The 15,677-nt window shown below is 55.2% G+C and overlaps 2 protein-coding genes across 2 annotated transcripts in view; one reads left to right on the top strand and one right to left on the bottom strand.

The window, feature by feature from the left end:
• The window catches only part of Foxa3 (forkhead box A3), a 9,984-nt gene extending 5,041 nt beyond the window's left edge, over positions 1-4,943 (top strand). The window contains exon 2 of the mRNA XM_004644291.2: positions 3,261-4,943. Within this exon, the coding sequence (XP_004644348.1) occupies positions 3,261-4,247 (987 nt within the window). The 3' untranslated portion in view covers positions 4,248-4,943. The remainder of the gene's footprint in view (positions 1-3,260) is intronic.
• Positions 4,944-12,254: 7,311 nt separating this feature from the next.
• On the bottom strand, positions 12,255-14,789 carry Irf2bp1 (interferon regulatory factor 2 binding protein 1). The gene has a single exon (XM_004644290.2). It carries the CDS (start codon positions 14,406-14,408, stop codon positions 12,654-12,656), a length of 1,755 nt encoding a protein of 584 aa, XP_004644347.1. The 5' UTR covers positions 14,409-14,789; the 3' UTR covers positions 12,255-12,653.
• Between the last annotated feature and the right edge of the window lie 888 nt (positions 14,790-15,677).

Raw genomic sequence — 15,677 nt, 5'->3', positions numbered from 1 at the left:
AAAAAAAAAAAAAAAAAAAAAAAAAAAAAAAAAGAAAAGAAAAAAAAAAAAAAAAAAGGAAAGAAAAAAAGGAAATGGAATATGTTTTACAACCAATGGTAGCTGGAGATTTTAACTAAGTGTAGTTCCATTTGTATTGCTATTTCAAGGTATTATCGCTTACAGAGAATCTTAGACTTGATCACATAGAGAAATTGATGTGTGATTTATTTTATTTACTTATTTATGTATTTATTTATGTATTTATTTATGTATTTATTTATTTATTTTGGTGGAACCGGGTATTTGTGTCTTTTTGAGACGGGGTCTTGCTATGTGGTTCGAGCTGGTCTTGAATTCACTTTGTAGCCCAGGCTGGTCTCAAACTTGAAATGATCCTCCTGCCTCAGCCTCCTGAGTGCTGGGATGACAGGTGTGTGTCACTACACCCAGCTAGTGATATATTTTTTATTGAAATGTGATTTCTAATCGTGGTTTTTGTTGTTGGTTTTTTTTAGCATATGTGCTGCCAGAGCAGGTGCTGTTTTTTGTTTGTTTGTTTGTTTGTTTTGGGGCTTTTGGGGGGGGGGGGGGGGGACCAGGGTCTTGATAGGTAGGTAGTTCAGATTTGATTCAAACTTAAGGTTCTCCTGAGTGCCAGGATTATAGGCACTCACATCTGTGTTAGCCAGATGAAAATTTTAACCTATAAAAACAATAATTACTTTGCCAGGTGTGGTGGCACACACCTGTAATCTCGGCACTCAAGAGGCTGAGGCAGGAGGGTTGCCATGAGTTTCAGGCCAGCCTGAGCCACATAGAGAAACCCTGTTCGCACCCCACCCCCTAAAGCGAAAAAAGAGTAAAAAACTAAAATAAAACCAATAATTTTGAAGCTGGGAGCGACAGCATACCTTTGTAGTCCCATCTGTGTGGGTGGCTGAAGCAGAAAAATCACTTAAGTACTGGAGTTCAAAGATCAACCTGGGCAATGTTTTGAGTTCTCGTTTAAAGGAAAGAAAGAAAGAAAGAAAAAGAAAGAAGGACCTATTAGGTTTATAATCTAAAAGAGGGATAGCTACCCACAATTGGCTGGATTATTAGAGATTTATCTTAATTTCTTATTAAAATTGAACCATCGTTTATTAGAAAATCAATTTTGTAGGAGACGGACAATTTTGATTAATTTCTCAATTTTTTTCAAATCAAAAAAATGATTTTGCAAAACAATTGATTTCTAAAATTTTTCAGTCTCAGGACCTCCATAATTCTTAAAAATGATTGAACCTTGGGCCAGGGAGAGAGCTCAGCGCTTGCCTGGCAAGTGCAGGGTACTGAGTTCAATCCCTGGGACTGAAAAAAAAAAAAAGATTGAACCCTGGTCCTGCATGCTGCGCTGGCCCCACCTCCCACTGAGTGGGCAACCGAGTATAGGCTGTAATCCCAGCACTGGGGAGGCTGAAAGCAGGAGGACCACTGTGAGTCCAAGCTGCATAGTGAGACCCTGCACCAAATACATAAAATGAAAGAAAAGAATGATTGAAGGTCCTAAGTAGTTTCTGTTAATGTGGATTATATGCACTGGTATGTACCACATTCAAAATTGAAACTAAGAAAAATTTTAAATGTGTTAATTGTGTATTAATCCAGTGTAAACTGGACATCACGGCTGAATATGGCTGAAATCACCTGTAGTCCCAGCTGTCTGGGAGGCTGAGGCAGGAGGATGGCAAGTTCAGGTCCAGCCCGGACAACTCTGCTATTCAGCAAGGTCCTGTCTCAAATTAAAAAAATAAAAAAAGGACTGGGAATGTGGATGTTGCTTAATGCAAAGATCCTAGGTTCAATCCTCAGTACTTTTTTTTTTTTAAATTAATGCATTTGGTATAAAGTCTCACTTCACAGCTCAGACGCATAATGATCCACCTGTTTTCAGCCTCCCCAGTGCTGGGATTACAGGCGTGCACTACCATGCCTCAGACTCATTTCTTTATTAAAATGATTATGTTTCAGAGCCGAGCCAGGTGTGTTCTGGGCCAAGTATGGTGGCACATGCCTGTGATCCTGCACTTGGGAGGCTGAGGCAGGAGGCTCCTATGAGTTAGAGACCAGCCTGGGCTACATAGTGAGTTCAAGACCACTCAAACAATAACAAAGAAAGATACTATGTTTCAAAAGTTGTATGAGGGGCTGTGGATACAGCTCAGCAGCAAGCCTCCAGCTTGGCAAGCACAAGGTCCTGAGTTCAATTCCCAAAACCAAAAAAAAGTTGAATGAGAAAAATGGTGTCTAATTTTTGCAACTAAGTCTGTCTCAATAGAAGACAGCTGGAGTGTCAGTTGCTTCTGCCTTGTGTGTCTCAATATCACATGTCCTGAAACCTAGAAAACTCCACTGAATGCTCCTGAAAAAGGGAGTGAGAAAGGACAGTAATGTCTTGATGTGATTTGGAAGAAGGTTTTGACCTCAGGGACTCCCCAAGGTGCCCAGAACACACTTTTTTTTTTCTTTTTTTTTGTCTTTTTGAGGCAGGCGTTCACTCTGTAGTTCAGGCTGGTACACTTGAACTCATTTTTGTAGCCCAGGCTGGCCACGAACTCACAACAATCCTCCTGCCTCAGCCTCCCAAGTACTGGGATTACAGGTGTGTGCCACCATACTCAGCCTGGAATACACTTTGAGGCCCACTTCAAGTGTGACATCTTGGGCCGTGGAGATAGTCTATTGTTCTAAGTGCCTGTCTAGGCAAGCACAAGGACCCAGGTTCGATCCCCAGTACTGCATGCCATGCTGGCTCCGCCTCAGGCTTGTCAAGCTGCCATGGAGACCAAGTGTGGTGGCACATGCCTGTAATCCCAGTGTTGGGCAGGCTGCAAACAGGAGGATCACTACAAGTCCAAGCTGTGTAGTGAGACCCTGTACCAAATACATAAAATTGAAATTAAAAAAAAAGTGTGACCTCGTGTGTATGGGGGCGTGGTGCGTAGGCAGGAGGATGGGGGTGTGCAGAGTGGTTACAGGAGGGTGAGGAAGGGATTTCAGGAGTCAGCTGTCTCCAGAGAGAGGTAATGATTAGTAGGGACTTGTAGTCTTGCGGAGACAGCACGTTGCCCAGGCTAGACTTGAATTTTCAGTTGTCTTGCCTCAGCCTCCCAGAGTGCTGAGGTTACAGGTGTGCACCACTGTGCCTGAGTGTGGAGGCAGGACAGAGAGAGGTGGACAGTCTCACAGCGGGTCCTGCGGTCTCTGACTGACCTTTCCCCACCTTTCTCTCCCTGCAGGTCTACTCTCCAGTGACCCCAGTGCCTACCATGACACCTCTCAACTCCTACATGACCTTAAACCCTCTAAGCTCTCCCTACTCCCCTGGGGGGCTTCCTGCCTCCCCACTGCCCTCCGGACCCCTGGCACCACCCACCCCATCAGCACCCCTGGGGCCCACCTTCCCTGGCCTGGGTGCCAGCAGTGGTGGAGGTAGCAGCTCAGGGTATGGGAGCCCAGGGGCCGGGCTGGTGCACGAGAAGGAGATGCCCAAGGGCTACCGGCGACCTCTGGCCCATGCCAAGCCACCGTATTCCTACATCTCGCTCATAACCATGGCCATCCAGCAGGCACCCGGCAAGATGCTCACACTGAGTGAGATCTACCAGTGGATCATGGACCTCTTCCCGTACTACCGGGAGAACCAGCAGCGCTGGCAGAACTCCATCCGCCACTCACTGTCCTTCAACGACTGCTTTGTCAAGGTGGCGCGCTCCCCGGACAAGCCGGGTAAGGGCTCCTACTGGGCGCTGCACCCCAGCTCGGGAAACATGTTCGAGAATGGCTGCTACCTGCGCCGTCAGAAGCGCTTCAAGCTGGAGGAGAAGGTGAAGAAAGGGACCAGCGGGACCTCTGCTGCCAGGGCCGCCACAGGGTCTGCTGCTCCATCCACCACCGCTGCTGCCGCTGTGACCTCCCCAGCGCAGGCCCCGCCCCCACGCCCTGAGCCTGAGGCCCAGGGTGCAGGGGAGGACGTGGGGGCTCTGGACTGTGGCTCGCCCACTTCTTCCACACCCTACTTCACTGGCCTGGAGCTCCCAGGGGAGCTGAAGCTCGATGCCCCCTACAACTTCAACCACCCTTTCTCCATCAACAACCTGATGTCGGAACAGACACCAGCGCCTCCCAAACTGGACGTGGGGTTTGGGGGTTATGGGGCTGAGAATGGGGAGTCTGGGGTCTACTACCAGGGCCTCTATTCCCGCTCTCTGCTTAATGCATCCTAGCAGGGAGGTGGAATGTGGTGGTGGGGTATGGCCATGGCTTCTTCCTGTCTTCAGGCTCTTCAGGCCTGATCCTTCCAGTGCCACTCTGCTTGTGCCATTTTGTCTATTACTGTGATGACTCACTGAGTACTGTGACAACCACCATGAACAACACTGGTGACCCCATGGGCTGCTTCCAAGGCTGCCATGCTGACTGATGTTACTGGCTGAAGCCTTGGGCGCTTCAATAGCTGCCATCTGGGATGACATCTGAGTTGGCCCTTTGGGTGTGGTGATACCATTTAGTGACATCTCCTGTGACCCACTGGGTGCTGGGATGATTTGTATTTTGGTGGATTTGGCGCAGTAGATGCCAACTTGGCTGGCATCCTGCATAACATCTCTTTTGGCCCATGGGGTGCTTGGAGGACCACAGTATTGGCCATGTGGCATCAGTATGCCATTGACCATTATGGTGGCTTTACAGCCACTGTGGCCCTGTGTTGGCTGTTATCACTGTAGCTTTGGTGTGGACTAGGAGAGGGATGCGGATGAGAAGATGCCTTCATTTTCTCTGACACCCAGCCTCCAGCGGTGTCCAAGGGAAACCAGAAAGGGCTAGCTAGGGTGTGGGGAATTTCTACTGAAGTCAAATTCTTGCCTGGGGAGCGGGATATTGGCTATGTTTGACATTAAAGGCACCGATTCCACCTCTTACTGGATGTCTCTTTTCCTTGGTGGGCCCTGTGGGGCTTGAACACCTGACTTCTTGTTCCTTTCTGTTCCCTTGTCCCCTCACTCTCCTTCCCACCCCCAAAACGGCTGCCACTGGGGGAAGGGCTGGGGTAGGCATCCACCTGACCTTTGGCTCTTTGCTGTCCCTGACCCCAAGGACAGTTTGTTCACAGATAACAGCCCCCGCAGCCTTGGGGCCAGGGCAGTAGGGGGAGGTGGCTCAGCGGTGACCAAGGCCATCTCCCCACCCCCACTCCCCAAACACACACTTCTAGCTCTGCGATGTGGGTCCCTAGGGGCTGCTTGGTTTTCTGTTAAACTGGGAAGAAGGGAAAAGATAGATGTGTTAAACTGGAGATGGTGTGTGTGTGTGTGTGTGTGTGTGTGCGCGTTCTGTGGGTTCGGGACAAATCACCATGCTCACTGGGGTACCCATAGTCTATAATAAGATCATTTGTCACGTTACTGGTCAACTGGGTGGGTTGGTGTGTCTGTCCACACTCCAGGTGTGGGCTTCACGTGGGTGTCTCAGACTTCGTGTATGTGTCATTATTGTTGTGTGTTTGTGATTCTCTTTGTACACCTATCCTGGATCTCACACTGTTACCTGTGGGTCTCTACATTACTGCATGTAATACTTAGCAGTGACTCAGGAGAGTGAGGACCCACGTTGTCCACTGTGTTCCACAAAGTATCTCTAGGAGTCAGCTTCCGCTCCATGGTGCACAGCAAGTGACTTGAGTGTATGTGTGTGTGTGTGTGTGTCTGTCTGTCTGTCTGTCTGTCTGTCTGTCTGTCTGTCTTGTCTGTCACCTCTCATGGCTGTGCATCTGTAACTGTTGGTCTGTGTAGAGGGTCTGCTGGCCTGGGCCACGTGTCTGTCACTTTTGTGGCCAGGCAAGTAGGACGGGAGCCAAGTCCTTTGGCTGCTGTGGGTCTCTGGGCTGGGGATCCAGGCTTCACTTCTGCCCCTTCAGGAGGTGCCTCTCAGAAATGCATTTGTGTGAATCAGACTCTTCCTTGTAGAGTGGAAACTGAGGCATCAGAATGGGAAGGAGCTGACTGAGGTCACCCAGTAGGGCCAAGACAGGTGGCCAGGGTTCATCCCACGGTGTCTTTGCATTTGCCTTGTATGATGTCCTTTTGTTCGTTACTCATTCAGTCTTCAGTCGGCCAATGGTGGACTGAATCTTCAAAAATCGAAGTTTTTTTTTTTTTTTATCCTTCTTATACTGAAGGTTGAACCCTGAGCCTTAGCTATCCTGAACTATATACTCAACATTTTTTTTTTTTTTTGAGACAGGGCCTAGCCATTCAGCCCACTTTGTAGCTCAGGCTGGTCTAAACTTGCAATGCCCCTGCCTCAGCCTCGCAGAGGAAGGCTCTCATTTCATGCACCTCAGTACATGAGATGTCTGCAGTGTGCATCTTTCATTCTCCTTGTTTCTTAGTGTTCTCTCTCCCTCTCATTTTTCTGTCTTTCTTTCTAACGCTCATTCTCGCTGAATCTCTGGCTTCCTTTCTTGGAGTCCATCTCCTGTGCTCTTTTTCTAGCTCTCTGGTCTCTTCTTCCCTGGTCTCTCTCCCTTTCCCAGCTTCCTGAGTTTCCGCCTGTACCTGCCACTCGCTGGCCAGGCCCTCTATTTCTGTCACTGTGCCCGCCTTGCCGGTTGCTGCGGGTCACCCTCCGCCCCCTGCCATGCTGGCTCCCTGTCTGCGTCCCACCAGCCTTGCTGTCCCGGGCAGGCCGGGGAATTCCTCCTGGTTCCTGGAAAAAACAACTGGGCCCAGAGAAAGGCCTTCAGTCTCCCCGGCCCCCGCCCCTCCCTCGGGCCTGGGGGTCTCTCCCAAGCCGGCGGCCCGAGGCAGGAAGCCCTGTGGTTTCTGGCTTCTCCCCGGCGGCCTCCGGATCTGGCCCCCGCCCCCCGGCCAACAGCCCAAATATTATTCTGCGGGAGGAGTCGGTGGTGGCGGGAGAGGCTCCGGCTGAAAGAGGCTTTCAGGGCAGCCAGGCCTGGGGCTTCCTGTCCCCAGGCTCAGGCCGAGGCTGCCCCAGTGGGGACCTCAGGTGGCCGGAGGGGTGGGGTGTTGTTGTAGGGTCCTTAGGGGAGGGTGGGGCCATCCGTCAGGGTGTCTGGTGGCCACTGGCTGGTCTGGCGTGGGCAGGTGTGACCCCCACCCAGGGACAGCCGGCTGGTGTCCAGCGTGGAAAAGTACCACAGTCAGACGTGGGACGCATGGACAGACACGAGGACGCCGGGGATCAGGGATGGAAGGGGAGCCATTGGGACACAGGGTTTCCTGGGCTGTGGGCCTGAGGTGACACAGTCCAAGGGAGGGGCCCATGGGTGGCAAAAGAGAGGCCAGGGCAGGCCCTAGCTGTGGTCAGAAGGCCATCTGTCTCAGAAAGCTCGACCGTCATGATAATACGTAATGACATTTAAAAGCTACTAGGTCTTACATTTGTCCTGCATTCTGTGACTATTGAAGTGACTGATCCAACCCCTTCTAATCCCCTTCACTTTATGCTTGGAAACTGAGGCACAGAGAGGTGGAGTGACTTGCCCTAGGTCACACAGCTAGTGGGAAGGGTGCTAGGACTAAGCTAAGGCCCCCTGGCAGCGTCTACCCTCCACCCCTGCACTACTCTGGAGGGCTGAGGGTCCACAGCAGCACAGCAGGGCCCAAAGGTCCCAAGCCCTTTCTAGAAGTCACCCTCACTTCTTGCCACAACCTGTGGAGAGGAGAGCCTCCCAACCCCCCATGCCAGGAGCCGGCAATCTGGGTGCATGTGCGTGTGTGTCTCTGGGCCTCGGGCTTATATCCTGGTGTCATGGCATCTGTGGGCTTCTGTGTGATGCCGTGATATTAGTGTACATGCTGTGCGTCTGTCAGAGTCTCTCCTGGGTCACTGTGGCCATGTCTTTCTTTTAGTTCTATCATTGTCTTCTGTATGTCTGTCACTGTGTTTGTTTTGTCACTATGTCTCTGTGCCTAACGACACATATACCTGTCAGTGTGCCGTGTCCACCACTATGTGTCACTGTGTGTTACAGCGTGTCTCTGTCACCCTTAGTCTCTCAACCCGTCACCATGCCACAGCCTGTATCTGTCACTGGGTGTCACTACGTCTGTTCCCCTATGTGTCACCATCTACCCAGGTGTGTTACTCACCACCCAGGCCACAGGTGGGCGGGTCAGGCCCACTGGTGCCAGGCCTGGGGCCCAGCCCAGCCCACCCTCCCTGCCACGGGCCAGGCTGGGCGCCTGTTTGCAAGGCCTGCCCCAGGTAAACAGCAGGACCCGGAACCCACGGGCACCTCCCTCACCTCTGCTCCCAGCCCCTCAGCTGCCCTGGGCAGGGCTGGACCACAGCCCCGCAGCGGGTGCCCCGGCCTGGAGACTGCTGCCCTCCCTCAGGCACTGGTTTCCCTGCCCCCAGCTGTGGCTCAGCCTGGCATTTGTCTGTTGTTGTGTGTCTCTGTGGGTGTCCTCACTCGTCACTGTTTCTATTCCTTTTTTCCTCTCTCACTGAGGTGTCGCTGTGGCACTCTCTGCCTTTCTCTGGGATGACCTTTGCTTTCATTTTGTCGCTGTCCTACTCCCTCATCTCTTTCTCTCCCCAGCCATCTCTCTGATGTGTCTCCAAAGGCATTTGCCACTCTGGGCACCACTCTCTAACTCTGGATTCTCTCTTGCCCGCCTGTACTTTAGAAGTCTTTCTTCTTCCCTCTTAGTATGAGCCACTTAGTCCCAGCCACTGTCTAAGGGTCTCTGTGCCCCCGACCCTGCAGGGGCAGAATCTGCCACACCAGGGCCCCTAAAGGAGAATGCAGCCCCGTGTCCCGCGCCAGTCGGCTGGTATATATATAAAGGCGTATGTACATATTATTTATATCTGGGCCGGGGGCAGGACGGACAGACACTGGGGCCTTTGTGTAGCCGCTGCCCGCTGCCCGCCTGCTCACCGCTCCTCTCCCTTCGTCCCTGCGGCCCGCCCACCCCTACTCCCCCTGCACGGCAAGGTTCCTGTGGGGCCTGCCAGCTTCCTCTGCCCAAGGTGTGAGTGGGCACGCCACAGTGCAGCGGGCAAGGGGCCCGGGGGAGGGGGATCCCAGCTCCTGGGAAGCTTTCCGGGCGGGAACGGTTCTGGAAGGAATGGGACTTCTCAGCCAGCTTGCTGTCTCTGTCTGCTTCTGCTGTCCCTGGGTGTCCCTAGGTCCTCAGCTGGCCTCTCCCCGGGGATCTGTGAGCCTGTGCACTCAGCTGGATGGCTCTGACTTTTCCTCTGACACTCCAGGTCTTGTTCACGCCTGTAAACACAGTTTGTTGTTGGGCATATGTGCCAGGCCCTCCGTTGGAGCACTGGACACACAGGCAGACACATGTTGGTCCCGATTGTCATTTCTGTCTTATTTTCTCCATGCCTTCAGCCACTGTCCAAGCAGCCTTCCACCTGTTCTGATTAAAATAAAATCCAGAGCTCATATCACAGACCGCAGCATATGCCTCCCCCTCAGTCCCTCTAACTTAATTTTCTGACCACTCACAAATCCGCAATACCTTTGGCACCACTTGGCTGCTTCCCACATAGACCAGCAGGTGCCCACCCCAGGGCCTTTGCATGTGCCACCCACCCACATTTCCCCTGGCCCCCTTCCTCTCTTCTCCGCAGCATCTCCCCAGGGAGCTCTTGGCTACATCCTCTACAGCAGCCACTCCGTCACTCTCGGACCCCTTTCCTTGGTTTGTCTTCTCTTACTGCTCCGCAGCTGGTGGGCCGGTCTCTACTGGAAGCCACCTCCACAGAACGGGGCCTGAGTTGTGCTTCCTGCTTCACCCACAGCACCTGCCCCAGAGCTGCGCGTGCCCTGGACCTCGGGCCTGCGTCACGTTGTCGTGGCATCTGTGGGCTTCTGTGTGATGCCGTGATATAAGTGTGCTGTGTGTGTCAGTCTCTCCCTGCGTCACTGTGACCATGTCTTTCAGTTGTCATTGTCCTCTGTGTGTCTGTCATCACTCAGTAGATCCTGAGTGAACACTGGGGGACAGCAGCCCATGAATCTATGTACCCTTCTGCCACTCTGGGGACACCGTGATCAAGACAGCCCTCACTGTGCTACCATCAGGGGCTCACAGTCCAGTTTCCAGACTGTGATGACCCAAAGTGGGCAGGGCTGGTGTGGGAGAATGCAGGGGGCTCCGAGAGCCTGGAAAGGGCGCCTGGTGCAGCTTTGGAGTCAGGGAGAGCCTCCTCGAGGAGGGGTCAGCTGAGACCCGCAAAGGATGAGGAAAAAGAAACCAGGCCCTTTGTGATCACTGGGACCCAGAACAGAGTCAGCCTTGCTCTTCTTCCTGGAGCTTCCATGATCTCCTCTCTCAGGGGAACTTGGAGTTGGAGGTTATCTTCACTGTCCCAACCTGTCTTACCCTAACTTGAATTTTCCTGTTTCTTTTTTTTTTTTAAATGGTGCTGGGGATGGAACCCTGGGGTCCCACAGGCGCCAGGCAAAGGATCTCACACTGAGCTAGGGCCCCAGCTCCCCTGTGCCCTCTGTTCCTTGCTCTCTGCCCCTCAGCCTTCCTCTAGCTGGCGTCCCCATATATTTGGGCATTTCTCCAATCAGCTCTTTCCTGAGCATCATCTCTCCCAGTTTCTGCCTCATCTCCCTCATCTAAGGGCTCTCTCCAGTCTGGCTCCCATGTCTCCTTCAGTGGTCTGATCTCTGCGTTTCTCCTGCCCCACCTCTGTGGCCTCTCATCTTTCTTTAGGTCTCCCTGTTTCTCTCCCCTGACTCAGTTTTGTCACCTACTCACTGATTTCCAAATTAATCCAGAACCTCTCCACCCCAGGGCCCCACCCCAGCACTAGGGGAAGGGGGACTGATCCAGCCCCCCACACCCACACAGGTCAGGCCTTCTGCTCAGTTAATGGTTAACCCAGCCTCTATCTAGAATACACACCAGCCAGGCTGGGGGTGACTCCCCTGCCCCCCACCCACCTACCAGCTGCTCTTAAAGGACCAGGTGTCCTTCATTGCTTTTTGGCTCTGCTGGCATACAGAGACCAGGTGTCTCGAGGCTACCAGTGCTGAGGATCTGGGCAAGGAAGATGCCCAGTGCTCTAGTCTGCAGAGCTGGGTCAGGGAGGCCACAGACTCGCCTGGGAGGGGAGCCCAGGCCAGAGCTCCATCCAGCATCTCTTCTGTCCAGGCTTATCACCTGTTGTATTTAACCAGGGGTGGCTTTCCCAGCCCTGCCCAGAGTTCCGGCTGGCAGTGCCAGGGTGGCACAGCACCTGAGGGCTGACCTGGGGGGATGGGACCCTCAGTGCAAAACCTGAGGGTCTTCCAGATGGGAAGTCCCAGGGTTTGTAATATTTGGGCATTAATCATGCAGGTCAGCACCAAGATGATGGCTCAGGATGGTAGGGTTCTCCAGATTTAGGTGCAGGAACACCTGAGAGCAGGGGACAGTTTTTCATCTCAGGGTTGTGAGTCCCAAGCCATTGGGGACGAAGTCATTCTCCACCGTTCTGTTCCTCTCTCCACTGGCCCCCCTGGCTTGGCATTGTCCCTCCCTGGTACCTCTACCTCAGGGTCGCTGGGAGGTCGCAGGGAGGTGGGGGCTGGGCTCCTGGGCCGCCCCCCTCTTTAACCCCTACTTTGCCACAGCTCGGCAGAGGCCCCGCCCCATGACGCCAGGGAGCAGGAAGTCCTGGTTAATGATCAGTCATCCGGACAGGTGCGGGCCACGGCCTCGAACCTCAGAGGCAGCCGCGGGGAGTGGGGGCTGGGGGTGGGGGTGCAGTGCTTTTTACCCAGCTGGTCAGTGTTCTAAAGTGGCCACCTCTCAGAACCACCTGAGGTAAGAACCAGTCACCTCTTTGCAGGGACCTTGTTAGTTTACCCCGTGGGGCAAATTTCCTCTTTCCCTGGGCAGTTAGTCTGTCCAGTGGTCTAACCTCAATTCTCCAACTGCCAGTCTCTTCTAGGAAGCCTCTCACTATCTCTTTCCCAACCCCTGGGTAGTGATACAGGGTACAGGCCAACTAGATAGGCAACCCATTCCCAGACTTGTCTGTGGCTCCCAAACAAGAGCCATCCACTTCTGGAATCTCATCTGGAAAACGGGCTAACAGCTGCACGTTTGAGCAGAGGACAGTAACTGTGAAGACCGGTTACAGCCCGCCTGGCTGAAGAGCGCCACCTGGAGGCCAAACATACCATCCCCTCTTGTAGGCTCAGTCCAGTCCCAAAGGGGGCGCAGCATCTCACACAACTAAGGGACCAAGAAGGAAAAAACCCATCTTTCGGTTTATTGAAGGACAAAAAGGATGGAAGGGGCAATAAAATGCTTTCGCTTCATTTATAAAGAGCGAGTTTCCAGGAGGCCTTTTCTCAAGGAGAACGGGGCACCTCTCTCCCAACTACAAGCAGCAGCAAAGCCAAGCCAAGGAGGGGAGAGGAAAATTGGAGGGGCCAAGGGACCCCAAACACCACCTCCAACAGGAGCCACAAGCTTTCTCCCCCCACCCACAATGCATCTACCCCGGGGGACCCATCTGGGCAGGGGAAGGGGGTATGTACACAGGTGAGGGTGGCACTGGGTTGGGGAGGGTAGGGAATAATTTATCCACAGCTGCGGTGGGTGGCAAGGGGGTAGGGACAGTAGCCTGGTGGCAGTAGTGGCCTAGGGGTCCCGTTCTTTCTTGACCTTGATGTCTCCAGCGAGGATGGTGGCAATCTCACCTTGCATAAAGGCCCAAGGGACAGTGGAGCCCACCAGGGGGCACTTGTCACCACTAGGGCAATATACCTCCCCAGCCGGGCCCTGTGCCTTGATGAACTCCCGTGAGCAGGGGAAGCAGAACTTGTGTCCGGGCACCGAGGGACACTGGACGAAGTGGGTGTCTTCCAGCCGCTCTCGGCACAGGGTACAGCACAGGGGAGCCCCCGGGGTCGCCCCAGTGCCACTACCACCCCCACTAACAGCCTCGGCCCCCGCTGTGGGGCTGACTTCTGCCTCTCCATTGCGGGCCACTAGGCGATGCTGTGTGGGTGGCTGGGCCGTGGAGGAGGCCGCGGGGCTGGCTCCCCCAGCCCGCACAGGGCCTCCACCCCCACCAGGGTCCTTGGGTGAGTGACCCAGGGCCTCGGCCACATTCTTCAGGGCGGCAATGGGGGAGGGCACGCCAGGGGTCTCAGTGGAATATGGAGCTCCGGGTGCTACCCAGTGTCGTTGCTGCTGCTCTTCAGTGGTCATCTTCCCAGCTGCCTCACCCTCGGGCTCCGGGGATGCCTTGCGGCGGCGTGGTGTGGGTGCCAGGTTCCTGGAAGGGGCCCGCGGGGGTGGACCACACAGAGCTGCAGGGGCTGCCTCTGGATACTGCTGGGGCAGGGCCTCAGCAGGTGCAGGCTCTCGGAAGCTTCGCACCCCGTCGGTGAGCAGCTCGCCCAACTGGCGCCATTCGCCTGAACCATGGCGGCGTTCATACTCGAGGTACTTGAACCCGGAGGATGCCAGGGCCTTGCCCGGCTCCCGCAAAGCATCATGGAACATCTGCCGAGCCACAGCCAGGACCCCCGCATAGACATTACCAGAACCACATGGGTACTCAGTGAAGAGCTTCAGCTCGAACTCATAGCCTGGAGGGCGGGCTGCAGCATCGAAGGCGAACACCCGCCCCACCAGCCCGTGATCCTTCTTGAAGCGCACATTGAAGGGGGCGCAGGCGGACAGCGCCAAGAGCTGCTCTCGCACAGCTTTGGGGCGCCCATGCCATTCCTCTGCCCGGCCCCGCATGGCCTCATTCAGTTCTGCCAAACAGTCCGCGTTCCTCTGCTGCTTTTCCTTCTCGAAATCAGAACCGAAAAGTGGACGAACAGGACTCAAGCCAGGTGCCAGGGTCAGGCCTCGGCCGCCCAGGCCAGACACAGCAGCTGCCAGCAGCCCGGGGGGCATCAGGCTGGGCATGGAGCCAAGCAAGGCCCTGCGCGCTCCTTCTGCCACGACCTCCTCTCGGCCCAGCCCATTGGCCAGGCGGGACCCCAGGGTGTATTCCAGGGCGGGGGACGGCAAGGGGAGGCGGCCGGAAGATGTGGCCCTGTCATAGCGGTCTGGGCCAGAGACGCCGCCGCCGCCGGTCCCCGACGGCTGGGTCTGGGCCTGCGGGGGTGGTAACGGGGGGCCCTGAGAGGCCGCCGCCAGGTCCTTGGTGGTCGGGTGCTTGAGGGCGGGGGGCCCGGGCGAGCGTCCCTCGGGGAGCACGTGGCTGCGCTTGAGCTGGCGGGCAGCGTCGATGAGTAGCTCGATACGATCCGCGCCCTCAAAATTCACGCAGCCGCGACACACGGCCTCGCTGAAGTCCCACACCATGGCCCACGGCATCTTGGGCAGGTCGCACAGGTAGCACCACTGGCGGCGGGACGCCTGCACCGACGCCATGGTCCCCACGCGCGCGCCGTCAGGCCCCCGCCTCGCCCCCGCCGCCGACGTTCGGCCCGCGCCGGCGTTCGACCCGCGGCCCGGGACCGGGTGAGCCACAGTCTGGTCTCCGGCTCGGTCTCCCTGCCGGGCCCAGGCCCGGCCCCCCTTCCCCGCCCCCTGGACCCGGATCCTTTTTTTTCACTCCCGCCTCCCTTAAGGAGGCCCGCGGGGGCACCTCGACGCCCCCGCCCGGTCCAACCCAAGAACAGAGGCGCACAGCTCGGGCCGCGACGGGCCGCTGCCTCGGGTTCCCGCTGCTCCCGCCGCCAAGGCCGCTGCTGCAACGGCCGTCGCTGCCTCCACCTCCTCTTTCTGCCCCAGAGGCCGCTTCGCAGGGAAAGTTACATAACGCGCGGGCAAAGCCTTCTGGGAAATGTAGTCCCGCCGGGACCGGTTTTTAAAGGGGACAGCAGGCTTCAGAGAAAGCTCTTCGCCTCGTCCCGCGCCACCTCCTTAAGTTCTCCTGTAGCGCAGGCCCAAGGGGTTCGAGGTGGGGAGGAGATATGATTAGTTACCACGGACTCAGATATTGCAGCGGGTGGACAAGCTGCCTGACATCCGCTTTCTACTTAATATTCAGTGTAACTTTAGGCACAAGTCTTGTCTTCTCTGAGCCTCAGTTCCCCGGCGTATCAAACAAGGACTGATGACGGTTAGGAAAGCAGAACCTGGGGCGGCGCGAAGAGGCCCTGATTGGATGGTTTCAGGGGACAGGAAGCCGGCAACTGTTGTCGCGGGGGTGTGTACTTGGCACTTGGTTCGTCTCTTGGCACTTGGTTTTCTTCCTCTTAGTATCCATTTCTGGGACCAACCACAATCGAAGATAACAGAGGGCTGAGGTCTGTCGAGCCAAGCCTCGGCCTCAATTTCTTCCTCTAGGAAGAAAGGAGGAGGGTGCCTTCCAAGTCTGTTCAATTCTCCCTGAGCGCTTCAGTCTGCAAAGGGTTACCTTAGCCACTCCTCCACACCCCCTAATTTTACTACAATTCCCAGAATGCTTTGCGGTCGGAGCAAGTGACGCACTTCCGCTGTCTGGAAGGTTGGGGGAGGCCTTCCTGATTCTGTCAACACCCCCCCAACATACACACAAGATTCTGGGGTGCTTTCTTGCCTTACTTTTGGCACACGGGGTTTGGCCACGCTTATCCTCTTGCTCCCTCTTAATGGTTAACGGAAGAGAGCAAAGAGATGGCGAGGTAAAAGGGGCCTGGGGGAGAGCAAGCACAC

The sequence above is a fragment of the Octodon degus genome, unplaced genomic scaffold, assembly GCF_000260255.1.
Source record: "Octodon degus isolate 3935 unplaced genomic scaffold, OctDeg1.0 scaffold00197, whole genome shotgun sequence".
Taxonomy (NCBI): domain Eukaryota; kingdom Metazoa; phylum Chordata; class Mammalia; order Rodentia; family Octodontidae; genus Octodon; species Octodon degus.
The sequence above is the reverse complement of the archived record's forward strand: the minus strand, read 5'-3'. Positions and strand labels throughout refer to the sequence as shown.

Excerpts from the sequence above, each read along its gene's own strand:
- Irf2bp1 (XM_004644290.2), bottom strand. The coding sequence starts at position 14,408 with ATGGCGTCGGTGCAGGCGTCCCGCCGCCAGTGGTGCTACCTGTGCGAC.